We start from the raw sequence: 17263 nt of genomic DNA, 5'->3' as shown, positions 1-17263 counted from the left end.
GTTGTGATTGGCCGAATACCTCAAGCGTGTGACGGAAATGTTACGCCCCTTACCATACTGTGATGCCCTGTCCGGCCGGAGCGACGAGACAAAAACATTAAAACCCATTATAAACTAGGCATTTGTTGCATCCAGTGGGGACATAATTACGGATTATAATGACTTATACTGTCGTTTTACCGGTTGCGTTGCATCACACCGCGTAAACATAAAACCATTGCATTTGTGATCGGAGAAATGACAAACAACAAGCGCTACTCTACACTGCTCAAAACTCGCGTTTGAATAATCAGTGGCAATTCCATTAAATTAATCTGTGAGTCAGAACAGCCGGCATTGTAGTCTACTCTTCCAGGATCAGGAAACAATCCTCCATAAAATGCGCTGCACACATCTGAATATTTGGGTTGAACTGTTCTGGAACAGTGTTGTAAATACAACTTAACCACTGATTTCTAGTTGTGTCCTCTTTTGGAAGGCCAAACAAAGTAGTTTCACTTTCACAACGAAACACACGGCGGGCTAGAGTGGGTGGCGGCTGGCGGGCTTGAGAACGGCACGGCCGGCGGGCTTGCGGCAACCAGATGTGACGACCCCGTGCTGAACTCCGCTTCGTCCACGGTGAAAGCTGATCCAGCGAGCCACAGCGCGAAGTTGATATATTCCCTCAGCGACCAGCACGGATCAGCTCTAGGCATGACGAAATGGATATCGTCCTCTTTTGGAAGGCCAAACAAAGTAGTTTCGCTTTCACAATGAAACACACAGAGTCTCCACGACATTGCGGCAACAACAATACTAAAAGTTACGCCTTCTTTCTTTGCGTGAACATTTGGGTGGCGTTATGCAAATATTCCCACATAGTGACGTAGACATGTGGGGGGGTGTTAGAACGAGCCGTTTTAGGTAGGCGTGGCTGACTCTTAACTTTTATAAAGAATATCTCTTTGGATTTAAGACTTTAGTCTTTGCAACTTTACAGATCTTCTTTATGCACCAAGAGCTTGTAACACTCCAAAGAGAAATGAAAAATTGAAATCGCATCATATGACCCCTTTAAACCAGTAAACCAGCATATACATATTGAAATGGACCCATTTGAGTTCTCACACTGACTTGTACAAAGCTTACCCAACAAAATGGACAGATTTACTTATGACTTACTTTTCTTGGGCCACCTGTTTTCATTTCATAAACATCAATAGTGTAGTTTGATCTGCGACCAAAGCTGTCAAACTGGATATTGCCAGTCATCCCTTGCACCTGGACCTGCCAGAAACAATAACAACACAAAGAAACCAGCAAAATAACAATAGTGCTTTGAAACTTTTTAGGAATACATTAGGATGTGTTGGAGTAACACAAATGAATCATACGGAGGCTAAATTAATTTCAGAGTACTCACTCTGACAATCTGAATTACACATTGAGAGATTTCAAATGGTTATTGTCATTTTCAGAAAAGCTAAAGCACTCAGAATCGTGCATGAGTAAAAGAAAAGATAGACATTTTACCATTTTGAGAGCTCGTTCAATGTCGATGCCTTGGCTCCAAGGGACCGCAGGGTTAGCCAGGCAATCACCTGCACTGCCTCGTCTGGACACATCTACTCGCTGGCGTCGCAGGTACCGGAACGCCTCCGCAATGACCAGGATAGCATCATGAGACAGCGCTGAAGTGTACTGTACACAACAACCGTTAAGCACCTCACATTAACAGTTATTTGTTAGAGCAGTTTAAAATAAGCAAACACATTATATGTAAGCCCTTATACGAACGTAAAGTTCCTGACCAGAACTGTAATTTATATGCAAATGTCAAAAGGCTAAAAGGGGTCTTTTAAGCCATAAACAGTCCAACTATCATGCATGATCCTACGCAGACGCTACAACACTTTGAAGAGGGATAAAATAAGCTGCCCTCTTGCAGGTCTAAACACATGTTGATGTACATAATGAAGGATAATTGCATTACTGCATGTAATCATAGTTGGCAAATGCAACAAAAGACGACACACTTCAGGGATGTATCTTGTACATTGTTTCATGCTATGTAAAGAGTGTTAAACAGGTTTCTAATTACAGAGATATGTAAAATGTTTAGTTATGTGAGACTCTACAGGGTTTTGCTGCTATTGTTGTTCATGGGTGCAACCTGTAATTACATCTCATTTCAACCAAGAAAAGAGAACAAGCTGGCATCTGCTAATTTGCCGTGAGCTACACTATTGTATTGTTTTGTATTTCAAAGCGACTGCAGCGAGGAACTTAGCGACTAAAATAAACGTAATATAACAAAGGTAAAATCAAAGGAGACATTGTGCCTTTACATTCACAATTTAAATTGCTTTCTGATGCCTTCATTAAAATACTGTCCTGGAAAAGACTTGGAAAATGTGTTTGGCTGCAAGTGCAAATTTCCACAGTGAGATCTTAATAAAACTCGTAAAGAAAACATTGTGTTTGTAAAAATAAATCAATAAAAATAAAAGGAGCCTATTGTGTGAAATGTACTTAATTTTCATAAAAATAATGTCACAATGCAAAATATGTGTACTGGGTGCCTAAAACCTTAATTAAAAAACTAAAAAAAGCGAAATAGAATTAATTTTTTCCCTTGATTTTTTGGGTGACTTGGACATTCTTATAACATTCAGGTGTTTTTAAACCTGCTCATCAGTTCAATGAGAGCATGGCCATTTTTTACCCACCCATCCACAATAAAACCTTAATTAAAACAGCTTTTAAAATCTATTCATCTCATGATCATTGTTTAATTAGACGTAAATTGAGCCCCGGTTTTAATAGCACCTTGGAATGATTGTCAATATATTGACTGTTGCAACGAAGGAAAATAAAGAAATCAGGCAAAGCAAGAAAAAGTCAAAGATCAGAAGAAGAAGAGACAACAACAATGATTGATTGTTGTTGTTTTTAAGTAGTAGTTTCAGACCTTCAGAGGTGTGTTTTTAGCTTCAGGAAACTCTCTTTCATCTAGACGGTCCCATCTCTGGAGAAACTGTTGTACAACTGAGTTTTCAGGATTGATTATCTGGAAGCCACTAATGTTTGCTCCGCCGAGAAAGACCTTGTCCAGGCTGATGTTGGTTAAGCCCTGTGGAAAGAGATGATGGAAAAGAAGCAAGTTTAGGATCCATGAGATGATGGCAATTTAACATCATATGAAAATGGATCTCAGTGTTTCTGGTTCAAAACCCAAAAGGGGACATCACTGGGGCTCCTTATAACCATTGTGGACCATTGAGTTTAAATGCATGTTATATATTATATAAGGTTGTCAAATTGGTAGAACCATAAGAAAACCGATATTTTTGATTCGAATACATCACTTTAAGGAAAAAAATACACTCATGTATATCGAAAGTTTGTAGAAAAATACATTTCTTTTTACTTTTTACTGATTACACTTGCATTTTTAGAGTTATTAAGTTTAGTTGAAAATCAAATAAAAATTACAGTAAAACAAACAAATACATATATTACACTCCTTTGGTGCATGTTTTGTTGTGGATGTTTAACAGAGTATCTTCATCTTGAACGCTCTTATTTGTCATTGAATTTGCATTATTTCTGAAATCTCTCTTCTTTAGTTAGAGTACGGAGGTGCTGAAACTCACCAGATTGGCAATAACATAATGGTAGCCGCGACTGTTCTTTCCGAGTGCTACAACCTACAGGAAAGAGAATCAATAACAGTTTACAATCCATGTAAGAAGAGTGCAGGGGCCTTATTTCGTCCCTCAGGTGAGCTCCTCTCCATTTACACTGTCTTAAGTGACAAAGGCGCTCAACATTGATGGATGTTTCCTCATGCAGCAGCTGACAGTCTTTGATGTGGCTTGCTACTGTATGCTGGCCAACGGGAATACACATGGACAAAACCCTACATGTCTCTGACTTCTTATGCATGAACAAAGGGTGTCACTGCTGGGTCGGGTGCGCCGATGACTGACCCGATCTGACCCGGCAACCTTCACCTCAGACCCCTTTCATTAGTGGCCATTAGTGAAGTGTACAAACAATAGTCACTTCAAGGTCATAATTTTGCCATTTATGATCCTGGGTAATGTGTCCTCATGATTCATTTTTAAACCCATGGCAAGATATGTCACATGGGATTTTGAAAGTTGTTAGTTGTGACCACATGTGCACATAAAAGACAGTAAATACATTTTTAAAGTGCTACTAACTTCTAACTGGAACTCATTCTATGTCAATTGGTGAATTTTGGGAAAAAAAAGTTAACACTTTATTTTGATGGTCCCCTTTAGACACTCTGTTGACTGTAAGTAACTTTGCAACTACACGTCAATGAACTATCATTAGAGTATTAGTAGTGTATTAGTAGACTGTTGAGTTAGGGTAAGTTGACATGTATTAGCAAAGTTCCTTTTCAGTCAGTCACGTTCGATATTACATCCACACTGACATTATGGGGTCTCGCTTGGGAGCCCAATCACTTCTGAGTAGTATTTAAAAAGGCTAATGTGAACTGGCGAGTGGAATTTGCATGCCAAGCCACTCCCCCTACATACTGGTGGTACATAAGCTGGTGGCATGCATCCACTCATTCAGATTTTGCTTCAGAGCTGAACGCTTCAACAAAGTTACAATTATTTCTTTAAAGAAGACCTTGAAATGATAAACCCTCCAAGACATCGCCTCATCCCCTCTTGGGATCTCTCTGTGGTCCTTGCTGGACTACAGAAGGCTCCCTTTGAGCTCCTCGAGTCAGTCAAGCTTAAGATCCTGTCCCTTAAGACAGCGCTCCTGACTGCGCTCACTTCCATCAAGGGGGTGGGGGACCTGCAAGCATTTTCGGTCGACAGAACGTGCCTTGAGTTTGGGTCAGCTGATTCTCATATAATACTGAGACCCTGATCTGGATATGTGAACAAAGTTCCCACCACCCCTTTTCGGGATCAGGTGGTGAACTTGTAAGCACTGCCATTGGAGGAGGCAGATCCAGCCCTTGAATTGCTGTGCCCCGTTCGTGCCTTGCATATCTATGTGAAATGCACAAGGAGCTTTAGAAGCTCCGATCATCTCTTTGTCTGGTTTGGAGGTCAGCAGAAGGGAAAGGCTGTCTCCAAACAGAGGTTGGCCCACTGGCTAGTGTACGCCATCACTTTGGAATACCGTACTCAAGGCGAGCTATGTCCCTTGGGAGTGAGGGCTCACTCCACTCTGAGTATGGCCTCCTCTTGTGTGTTGGCGCACAGCTCCTCTGTAGCAGACATTTGTAGAGCTGTGGCCTGGGCGATAACTAATACCTTCGCAAGATTTGATCATCTCCAGGTGGAACCAGTTTCTTTCCTTGAGTTGGGTATGAGTAGGTAATGGGGGGGAAGAATGGCTCGGTGTCATACCTGCAGCACCATTAACCTTAGCAGGAGATACAGGTGCTAATTAATCTGTCAGTAAGTTTTCCAGTTGACCAACCCTGTTATGGCGCTTTTCCACTGTGTGGTATGACTCGGCTCGGCACGACACGGCACAGCTCGGTTTGCGTTTCCACTGCAGTTTAGTATCGCTTTAGAGTGGGTGGGATTATTCGTTATAGTTGTGCCACCTCTACTGCCGCGACTCCTGAAAAACTTTTTCATTCCGCATCGCCCCATCAAGCTCGCTGGATCCGCTCCTCTGCTATCAATGAGAGGAACGTCTGTACTTCCTCAACAGACAACGAAACAACCACTTTTTGGTTGTTAAAAAAGGCGTGCTCGTTCAAAACAGTTGCGTTCGATCCTTCGCTGGCTGTGCTGATTTAAATCTAGTGGTTCTTTTGTGTTTGTGTCGCAAGTTCAGTGACGCAGGTAGTGACGATTCTCTCCGGCCAATCCATGATCTGCAGAGTTTACACGTCACATTTTGGTAATGGTACGGTTCACTTGGAACCTCAACCGAGGTGGTACTAAAAAAAGTACCAGGTACCAGGTACTGTACCCAGTGGAAAACCCCCCAAAAGTGAACCGTACCGTGCCATACCATGCAGTGGAAAAGCGCTAATAGAGTCCTCTAGCACCCCTCGGCATCAAGCTTGGTGGAGGAGTCTTTCACTAGGCTCAGTACTTGTGTTGTATGCCCTTTGGTCAGCCCTGTGCTGGGCTAGGTGTCCATACTGAGATTCCCTTCGGGTAATCCTGTATGTGTTTTTCCAGAGTATGGTTCCCCTTTTTTTGGTGAACCTGTGTCTTTCCCTGGAGTTCCTCTGTCTGTCCCTGCATTGCTAGCTGTTCCTCCTCTGTTAGGATGTACTTCCGCAGTGGACTCCATATGTTGTACTGTTCCTTGGTCAGTCCATATGGGTATCTCCACATGTTACCTCCCTTTGGGTAGGATGTGGCTTCACTTCCCCGATGTAGTTGGCTGCTGTAAATTTAGAGACCAAGAAGAAACAAATTTCTCAAAATTCCCATTCTGGGTTATTTGCTTCTGGGGGCGTTGGGATGGTTATGCCTTGCAACTAGATTTGTCTTGGCATGCTCACTTGCCAGCACCTGCATCGCTATCCTCATAACACAGTTCCTGGTTGTGGCGCTTTCCACAGGGAACCCATAACGCCTCTGTCAACGTAACGTTGAACGTGACTGACTGCAAGGGAATGTCTCAGTTATGTATGTAACCCTCGTTCCCTGAAGGATGGAACGGAGACGTTACGTCCCTCGTGTCACAACCTTGAACTACCACTGACAGGCTGGGACTCGTTCTCAGCTCCTTAGCACAAATCTGAATGAGTGGATGCATGCATCTTATATACCCATATGTAGGGGGATTGACTTGACATGCAAATTCTACTCACCAATTCTCATTGGCCTTTTGTCATACTACTCAGAGGTGAATGGGCTCCCAAGCGAGATCTCATAACATCAGTGTCGACTTAACGTCTCCGTTCCCTTCTTCAGAGAATGAGGGTTACATACGTAACGAGATGTTACTTATAGTACAGACGACCATCAAAATTAAGTGTTAGCAGATATTAAGCAGACAGTCTACTAATACTCTAATGACTACTACTTGACATGGAGTTGCAAAGTTACTTATACTGTGGATGTCTGAAGGGGACCCTGAAAATAAAGTGTTACCAAAAAAAACCTTTATACAAATGTTTCTTGTTTGTTCCACTCATTCATTCTGTATTAGTGAGTTGTGCCCATAGCTGCACAAATTAAAATAATAATAATGCCACATTTTCCCCCCATGCATTAAAAATGTAGCTTGAGGGAGAAATGACTGCTTGTGCATGCTGGTCAATTTTGACAGCAGCAAAAATGCTAATTCAAATCATGGTATGAAATAGATATAATATCACAGAGTTCCTGAGCTGAAGATCATGAAGTAACTAGGCACTGTCAAACCCAAAAGACAACAAAAACCACCATAAATACAATTTATATGACCATATTGTAAGTGTTCTAAAAATGCATGACAGCTTTATTTTTATTTTTTTTAAGGAAAAACAAAATTTCAGTCGTTAAAAAAAAATCTACATGTAGCTGTCAAACAAAACATGTGAGAACCAATGCCATTTGTATGGTGGCCGAGAGAGCTCAAGACGCTGTAACTTCAGAAAACACATGCAAATAGAAAAAGCACCAGCAAATTAAGAAAACATCTTCATCAGTTTGAGAGCACATGTGCTGGAAATACTCACAACACAAACAAAGAAACGCGCCGCAAATGCTCACAACACAACCAAATAAAGAAACGAGCTGCAAAAACAGAAACGTGTCGCAAATGCTCACAACACAACCAAATAAAGAAAAAGAAGAAGAAGAAAAAGAAGCAAAGGAATCGTATGATCAGATTATGTTAGAATAAACACAAATCTCATCTTTCAGAGCAAACATTGATAAATATGTCCCAGCCATGTTTGTCACTTTGCAGTTCCCTTAAACATTTCCGATGTGGTCTGTGCCTATTTGCAGCGCGTTTCTTTATTTGTTTGTGTTGTGAGAATTCGCAGTGCATTTCTGTTTTTGCAGCATGTTTCTTTATTTGGTTGTGTTGTGAGCATTTGCAGCGCGTGTGTTGTCAAATTGATGAAGATGTTATAAAGTGCTTAATTTGCAAATAGTGTTTTTTCTATTTGCATGTGTTTTTTCATTTGCAGCGCGTTGAGCTCTCTCGGCCACCATACATTTGGCTGCACTGATGTCAAACCTAGCATGACACAAAGATTTATTTAACACAATTTAGGGTAACGCTTTATTTTGAAAGTCCAATTTAGAAATTCTACTAGCTATAAGTAACTTTGCAACTACATGTCAACTAAAGCAGTCATTAGAGTAATGCTTAATATCTGCTCACACTTTATTTTGATGCTCCCCAACAGCCATTCTACTGACTATAAGCAACTTTGCAAGTATGTCAACTTGTTCTACTAACCCTAACCATAAACGTGTACCACAGCTGATCCTCCCTATACGCAAGATACCAAGCTGCGTAGGGCCCCCAAAACACCAGGGGGCCCCCTTGCTCTCAAAGATGATTTAATTTTTGTTTCATTTTTGAATTTGGCCAGCGGTTATGAAAACATGAATGATCATTTCTTTTAATGTGGTGCGCTGTCGCCCTTTCTACGTAAAAATCAGTCAAATCATGTGTGTCTAATGTGAATGTCGGACAGTCTTGCTTGAGACTAAAAAAACCGAAGAGACACACGGAAGAGACACACTTTTTCTCAAGTGCTTTCTGCAAGCGCGATTTGATACGGAGTAAAACACGAACAAATTTGTTTCATTCATTCATTCGTTCATAAGCATAACCAGTTTTGCATAGGGCCCCCAGAAGTTTAGGATCGGCACTGCCATCTACTAATACTCTAAAGAGAGTTAGTTGCAAATGAACTACAGTTGGTTACACTTACAAGTTACAGTTACAACTGCTGTACAGGTAGTTGCAAAGTTATAGCTAGCAGAATGTCTAAAGTGGACTATTGAAATAAAGTGTTGCCCAGTTTGGGAGAAATGGATTACAGCACACTCATTTGGATTTCATGTGGTACTTTTAAGGACCCTTTTTTGTCCTTTCCACTAAATAATTTCTGATGTGAAAATTCTACAGTATATCATCTGTGTCCTTTGTTATTCCACAGAAGAGATAACCTCCTATAAATCTAGAACAACATAAGGGTGAGTTATGACAGAATTTCCATTTTTGGGTGAACCTTTAATGCTTCCCCAACACATCAAAGGCTGTGATATAATGATTCAGCCGTAGCTTTTCTGATGTTCCTTTGCCATAATGCCCTTGACTTTTGGCTCCACTGAAGGCTTTTGGAGCCAGTGAGGTTATCAGTCCTGTCCCACAAACGAAAACTGCTGCAGACTCCTCACACCTGAGCGAGAGCGGGCAGAAGAACAGAGATCACGATTGAACTTCACAGCCTGCAGGCCAGCAGGACCACTCTACATCCTTGATGTGGACACAGCAAGGGCCTAATGACACGATTCCATTCAAAAGCTCCAGACCGAGACCTGACGCACAGAACACTAGCGCTAACAGAAGACATGACAGAATTTACATTTGGAGTGAACCAGTCCTTTATCTTGAAATAACCAGGAAAATTCAGTCATCTTGGATGCTGAGTGATATTAAAGGGCACCTATTATTATTATTTTTAATTTTACCTTTCACTTAATGTGTAATATACAGTAACTGCATGTGCATGTAAACAATTTACAAAACACAAAGTGCACTCATTCAATCCCATAATGAGTGTACAACCGATGTACATGGTTAGAGACTACCCATAATGCACTATAAGGGTCGTCCCGAATGATTTCCTGCATCTCGCCAGAAGATAGCACCTGCAGCAGAATCATCCATCCATTTTCCAAACCGCTGGTCCAATGTGGGTACAGCTTAATATCATACAGGTATAAATTTCATTTTAATTGATCATTAAATATTTTAATTAAGGTTTATAGCAGCTAGTTTTCATGATAGAGTTCAAGATAAATCTTTTCGCTGCTATTGGAACAGCCAGTTTGCCAAGATTCAAATGGTTATTAAACGTAAAGCACAAACTATGCAAAAGCAGCAGCCCTTCCAGAGCATTCAGTGTCCGAATTTACTAACTCATTTATTATTCAGTCATTCAATTGGGATATATTAGTGGATTAATATAGGGAATAGTGAATGAGGGTATATTGGGCGATTTCTAACACAGCACTGGATTTAAAGAGACAGGAGCTAAACAAAGTGTTTCAAGCAGTGGATAAAAGAGGTGTTACTGCAATGTATAGAATAACAAAAATTTTGTTTTTTTTTGTGTGTTTCGTTGTGAAAGCGAAACTACTTAGTTTGGTCTTCCAAAAGAGGACGATATCCGCTTCGTCATGCCTAGAGCTGATCTGTGCTGGTCGTTGAGGAAACACTTCAACTTTCACTGTGGACGAAGCGGAGTTCAGCCCAGCCTCAGCGCTAAGCCGGGGCTCCACGCTAAGCCGGGGCTTCCGCTCACGCTAGGCCGCTGTGTTTTTCGTTGTGAAAGCTTCTCCAATCACAAATGTAGACATGGTTTTATGTTTACGCGGTGCGATGCAACGCAACGTGTAAATAGACAGTATAAGTCATTATAATCCATAATTATGTCCCCACTGGATGCAACGAATGCCTCATTTATAATGGGTTTTCATGTTTTTGAATCATTGCTCCAGCCTGAAAGGGCATCATCACAATTTGGTAAGGGGCGTAACATTTCCGTCACACGCTTGAGGTATTCGGCCAATCACAACGCACTGGATAGCTGGCTAATCAGAGCACAACTCGCTTTTTCAGACCGATGAGCTTTGTAAAAATTGACGCGTTTCAGAAAGGCAGGGCAACAAACAGAGGAGAAACAATAACGTACAGTATGTGGAATATGATGTGTTTTTTTAACCTTAAACCGCATAAACACATTTCATTACATCAAATACACAAAATAATGTTCTTTTTTAGCAGCATTATATGACCCCTTTAATATATGAATTCAAAATTATTTAGTTTTGTTGAGTGTGGTCATAGAATGAGTAAACACGTTGATGGCAACAATAGTGACCACTGGGATAATACAGAACATTTAGGTATAGATATACATCCAGTTACAGTTGTTAGTGAAGGTGGCACTAAAATGTCGCAATGACAAAGTTACATTGAATATTGCACTAATTTAAAAGTTCAAATGTTACAAATAAGTTACAATATTGATGTTTTAATACTGGTTGCACTAATATAACATTGTTATGATATATGTTGCAATAAATTAACAATTTTGAAATATGTGATTTTTAAAAATATTTGATCTCAGTATTCCTGTCAGTGATGTATAATTTTTTGATGAAATGGGTTTAAAATGTGTTAATAACTGGGCTGAGATATGTAAGAATTTTGATGACAGCAGAAATATTTTAGTTCAGTATACACATTATCCCACCGGTCACAATTGTGACCAAACATAAAACACAAATTTTCAAATAATTTTCCATTCAAATAAAAAAAAAGAATAATAATTATTGATTATTTCAAATGACACATCATTTCGATATGTTCATGTCTAGGAATAATTTGAGATTAAATGGTTTAATGTTCAGTTTTGAAGTAGAAGAACTGAAATAGTATTTTCTTGTAAAACATACTCCAATAATCTTTGTTTTATTTTACACTTCGAAATATAGAAATTTATTAATTATTCTAGCAGACCCCAAAAATAAAATCATGAACTTGCAATTGAACATAATATGGGCACTTTAAATGCTAAACAACTACACTATTTCACAGCAACAGATTACTGAAATCCTGTCGTGTAACATAGATGGCTGAAGGTGGACTGATTTCTGAGAGGCATTATGGGGCTGGATTACAAGTGTGAGTTTTTGTGAAGTAAATACCCGAAGATTCCTACGCTCACTTTGTAATCTTCGTCCCCCCGCTGGCACATTGATCTCACCTCTAGCACTGTCACCTTTGTGTTGGCCAGCCAGAAAGAGATTTGGTGTCCTTGAGGGACATTTTGACCCCGTCGTGATGGGCAAAGACAGACCGGAGTGACTCTGTGCTCGCCCACAGACAGAGCCTATTCACACAAGTCTGATAGAGAGAGCCCAGTGCATGAGCCCAAATGAAAGCAATCTCAAAGCATTTAGTCCAGAGGTTCAATAAAACCAGACGTCAGACCGCTGGGTCATTACAGCTCAGGCGTGACCTTTAGCTAAAACACGCAGAGCTGGGATTACGACTCAAGCACAATAACTGCAAAAACAGTTTGATTGTTTTAGGAAAATGATGTTAAATGGCATAGCAGGGACTACTCTTCCCTGCAGTGAGCAGTTAGGGTTTCATTTCTTGGGGGCTGATAAAGAAAATGCTATTGGATAGTACCATAGAAGAAAACAAAAAATAATAATTATTATTATTAATAATAATAATAATAATAATAAACCTAGATTTACATTGAAATATCAGTACTTGCAAGGCAGCAAAGAGTGTTGTTCAGATTTTAGGTAATATGATACAAATATAGTGTTAGAGAGAGAAATGGAAAGAGGCAGATAGTAACATGTTAAATTAATGGCTATATGTAAGAAAGAAAAGATCAATCACAATAATTCATTATTTAAATCCATTTAAAACAGAAGACCAATCGCAATCTTCTATGCAAATATTGCAAATATCATCAGTGTTTATCAGTAAAACTCATTGAGGGCTGAGGCTGGGGGAGGACAAATGGCCCCAAACGCTTGAATGCTAAACATTCTTTGCATTTTGTAACTTAGGGAGCTATTTTATAGGAGACATATAGTTAATCCACTTAGAATTTAGTAACATTATTTTGCAGTATTTTAGCTTACCAAAAATAGTGGTGAAAACTAATTTAGTGCAATGACCATTTTCCAAAATTTCTCATCTCATCATTCAGAACAACAGATGACACACCTAAGGCTAAAAAACTAAGTTTGAATTGAACTCTCTATGTTATGCAGTTGAAGCAGAATTAATTACAGAACATTATGGAGAAGACAAAAAAGTTTGAGAAAGTTCACTGCAGTGTTGCACTGTAACTAAACAAAATAACAATGCATAGGAAAAAATTACGTGTAAGAAGCATTAAAAAAATATTAATCCGAATGCAAAAACAGAAGTGGGTCTAAACCATCATGTGCAGGCCTTGTCTTATCTCACTCACAGCATGAGTGCAACTCGGGTAACAAAAAAGCTGCAGCATCATCAATTCCTCCTCCAACACTTACCTCATGGCATGACCAATCAATAAGCGTTCTTCAAAACTCATTGAGGGCTGAGGCTGGGGGAGGACAAATGGCCCCAAACGCTTTCCAAAAGCTCTCTAGAACACTCAGTTATCTTCATTTTCGCTCCCTTAGGCTAGCTTTTATGTGGGCAGGATAGAAGCCGGAGTGATCCCAGGGGGATACATTCTAATTAACTGGCAGGAGCATCTGTACCTCTCCTGTCCTCTCAGCTGCTTTGAATTTAAACGTCTATGAGCTGTGCAGGTCTGGCTCTTTTCCAAAAGACAAACTGAATACACTAGCTTATGCAAATAGATTTGAATCCAGGTTATTATTTCTCTGAAACATTAGACACCTCTAATATTGGTTTCTACTCAAATCACCATTGCTACATCGGGCTGATACAATGAAAATCCTAATCCAACATACATTTACATCCCAGTGGAAACCAATGACTGCATTAGAGTCTGAAACTTTTCCAAAAACATTACCTAACCATAGACTGCATAAAAACATGGACATAGTGTCCTTGACGTCACCCATAGGTTTCTGAAGAGCGTTTTTGAAGCTCAAAGTTGGCAGACCTGGCCATCGCCATCTTGGGACTTTTCCAAAAGACAAACTGAATACACTAGCTTATGCAAATAGATTTGAATCCAGGTTATTATTTCTCTGAAACATTAGACACCTCTAATATTGGTTTCTACTCAAATCACCATTGCTACATCGGGCTGATACAATGAAAATCCTAATCCAACATACATTTACATCCCAGTGGAAACCAATGACTGCATTAGAGTCTGAAACTTTTCCAAAAACATTACCTAACCATAGACTGCATAAAAACATGGACATAGTGTCCTTGACATCACCCATAGGTTTCTGAAGAGCGTTTTTGAAGCTCAAAGTTGGCAGACCTGGCCATCGCCATCTTGGGAGCGCGTCACCGTGCGTCACTCCCGGATAATCGAAAATGGGCAAAGAGGCGGGAGCTGGTTGCTGAAACCACGCCCACCTAGCTCGATGGTGGTGACAGCAGCAGCAATCCACCTGTCACACAAGTGGCCACGCCCTTAATTATGCAGAACTTTAAGGCTTAATATAATTTAAACGGATGAGTTATAAAAAATTCACCCCCCTCACAGTTGTCATGAAGGGCAAAATTAGCTATATAGACCAAAACCACTTTTTTTTACCAGACTGTAAACATTTTTTTTCTGCTTTAAAGTTGGGCATTTTGACATTGGGAGTCTATGGGACTGACTCCCTTTTGGAGCCAGCCTCTAGCGGCCAGTCGATGAATTGCAGTTGTAGTCACTTCCATGTTGGTTTCACGAGAGAGACGGGGAGGTTGCCGCTTGAACCTAACACAGAAATGTATTAATTATTTTTTTTTTGCTAAAAAAAGCTTCATAGCCAAGTTAATTTTGCCATAATTAGACATTTGTTTGACAATGAGTCCATCGAGCATTGCTGAAAACCTACATAGGATGGATAGATGAATAGATAGACAATTTTTTATGAGCACTCCAGAAAAAAAGATAAGAAAGTCAGATGATGATGACCTGAAGTATTTGATGGGACCAAAAAAGAAGGAATTTACATGAAGAGAGGCAGAACTCTTGATAGAGGTTACCAACTTCCACTGTTGTTATAGTTGTTGATAGTTTAAAATATATATATTAAGAAGAACATGGTAATTTTCAAATGATCAAGTGAACCAGTGGCACTAATGGCAACCTTTTCAACACCAACCTAGCTTTTCATCTAAGATACAGTATATGTTTCAAACTCCCTCCCCCAAAAGAGATGTGATCCATCTAAAATCATTAAACCAATCAACCCAGTAACTTATTTTCAAAAGTTTTCATTTTAAGAATCTCTCCATATCCATGTTTTGATTGATTTTTCAGCTCAAGTGAGATCTAGCGCTGACAAATCAATCTTGCTCTCGGTTCTGTGATAATTTCCCCACCCCTGGTTGACCTGAGAGATGACCCAGCCAATGGTCTCTGGTCCCTGTTGAACTCAGCAACATCACTATGGTGGCCATAGGGGTGTCGCGATATACCGGTACTGGCGATATTTATTTGATAAAAATTAATAGTACACATAGGATAATATGACGCATAATAATCCAGCATCATTATGGAGCTCTAAACTCTCACGTGTAATTTGTTTCATTCATATTCTAACGCCTGAGGGCACCCTCACGCAGAAAGTCCACAAGCAAGACTGATAAGAGTAAGAGAATTTATGATATTCCAGGAAATCCCTGTAGGCATCCAGCTGTCAGTGTAGATGAGTAAAATGCAGAAAAAAGTTTTATTTGATGAAATGTGAAGACAATCAACACACAACTGCAACAGTATATGGTTTATCTTGGTGTTCTTCAAGCTCAGATATTTTAATAAATATATGTATTCATGAAGTAATGCTAATTGATATAGCCGCTATCACGATATATAACACTATAAAATAATATAATTTATGCCTCATTCTGTGAAAAGGATGTTATTTAAAACACTTGTTTGGAGTAAAATTTTGTTATTCTCATAAATTGTTGTACTTTGACGCTGTACTAAATTTCTAAAAATGGTTAGCATTTTAGTCTCTTCTGGCAAAGGGCTGGCACACACAGGCAGAGGGATGCAGGAGGAGGCCGAACAACAAAGTCCAGGGTGATGACGGAGATGAAAGCCAGGGAGAGGCCTTGAGCAGGGGTGTGATGGCAGGTGCCCAGGCCACAGTCAGAACGGCACTCCATGGCAGCGTCGATGGTGGGAGGAGCCAAGGCGTGATAGGAACACACGCCGCCATGAGGATGACTGGAGGCGAAGATGGCAATGGAGATGGAGCCCACTGCACAGACAGAGAGCCGAGGAGGTAGAGAGATGCAAGGATCCAGGCAGCCGCGAAGGAGCTGTAGCGACGTTGGCCTGAGATGTAGGTTGGGATCCAGAAGCCAGAGGGCGATCTGAAGCGACTGAGGAAGGAGGCGGCACCTGAGAGAGGGCTGAGCAGGCCGTAGGTGGAGGGCCGGAGAGTGGAGGGCCCACAAGTCCCTTGAATTCCATGAGAATTCCTTCGGTGATGGATGGAACAGTCGGCACGCACACCTGTTCAGATGGGGTCCTCTCTGGCTCGCTGATGGCGTCAGGCTCGGTAGCTCCTCATGGTGATGGCTCTGACGTCACGGCTGAGGCGTTCTCTCCTACTGCGGTGGGGTCAGGCTGTCACTTCTAGCAGCAGGGTGGTGACTGGCTAGGCACTGGGTTCCTCGTGTGCTCCTCGAGGGAGCGTTCTCCCTGCTAAAGGCTCTATGACTGTGTGCTTTGCTAAGTCGCTCACGGACAAAGCAAATGCTCCGCTCATGTTACGCTCACGCTCACCGGTAAACCAACTCAGATCCTGCTTCGACATAAAAATGTCTCTAATAGGCCTAATTATTTTCCGTTTATAATAAACCTCTTGAATAAAATCAATTAAAGTAGTAGGCCGATAAATTACAGTTATGTTTCAGTCCGACATTCTGTGACATTACATCCTATATTGACATACATTTTTAATTGAACACTATTAAATTTAACGTATTAATAAAAAAAAACAAGCCCCTTTTGAAGCCCCTCAGCGAGAGTGTCTAAAATGCAATAACTGAAAAAGTATATTTGATTTTCATTACTTTATTTCCATGAACATATAGATGCAGCTGTTGTGAATTATAACTAGCAAATCATCAAGGGGCACTCTGGGTTGAGCGAGCGACACTGAGCGTATTGATCTCGGCTTTGCTCACATGCTCTGAGGTGTAGAGCAGGGAGGTTCATGACGGGGGAACAAAAAAAAAGAATCACAAAAGAAAACAATGAATCAAACAAAAAATAACCACAAAACAAATGCCACTTTACATTCACTTTGTTGGTCCAGTCTTCTGTCATGCTACTGTAGCATCAGCTCATGACCATCAGCTCATGGGGAAATATGAATAATTAACCATAACTAGTTAT

At 40.5% G+C, this 17263-nt stretch overlaps 1 protein-coding gene across 1 annotated transcript in view; it reads right to left on the bottom strand.

The window, feature by feature from the left end:
• The window catches only part of LOC107568987 (glutamate receptor 3-like), a 68532-nt gene extending 54345 nt beyond the window's left edge, over nt 1-14187 (bottom strand). Inside the window, exons 1-6 of the mRNA XM_016254986.1 lie at nt 14129-14187; nt 6210-6393; nt 3639-3692; nt 2954-3115; nt 1516-1683; nt 1165-1269 (exon numbers count right to left, since the gene is read on the bottom strand). Of these exons, the coding sequence (XP_016110472.1) occupies nt 1165-1269; nt 1516-1683; nt 2954-3115; nt 3639-3692; nt 6210-6393; nt 14129-14187 (732 nt within the window). The remainder of the gene's footprint in view (nt 1-1164; nt 1270-1515; nt 1684-2953; nt 3116-3638; nt 3693-6209; nt 6394-14128) is intronic.
• Nucleotides 14188-17263: the final 3076 nt, after the last annotated feature.

The sequence above is a fragment of the Sinocyclocheilus grahami genome, unplaced genomic scaffold, assembly GCF_001515645.1.
Source record: "Sinocyclocheilus grahami isolate Dianchi unplaced genomic scaffold, SAMN03320097.WGS_v1.1 scaffold1300.1, whole genome shotgun sequence".
NCBI lineage: Eukaryota > Metazoa > Chordata > Actinopteri > Cypriniformes > Cyprinidae > Sinocyclocheilus > Sinocyclocheilus grahami.
This window is presented reverse-complemented; position numbering and strand designations above follow the sequence as displayed.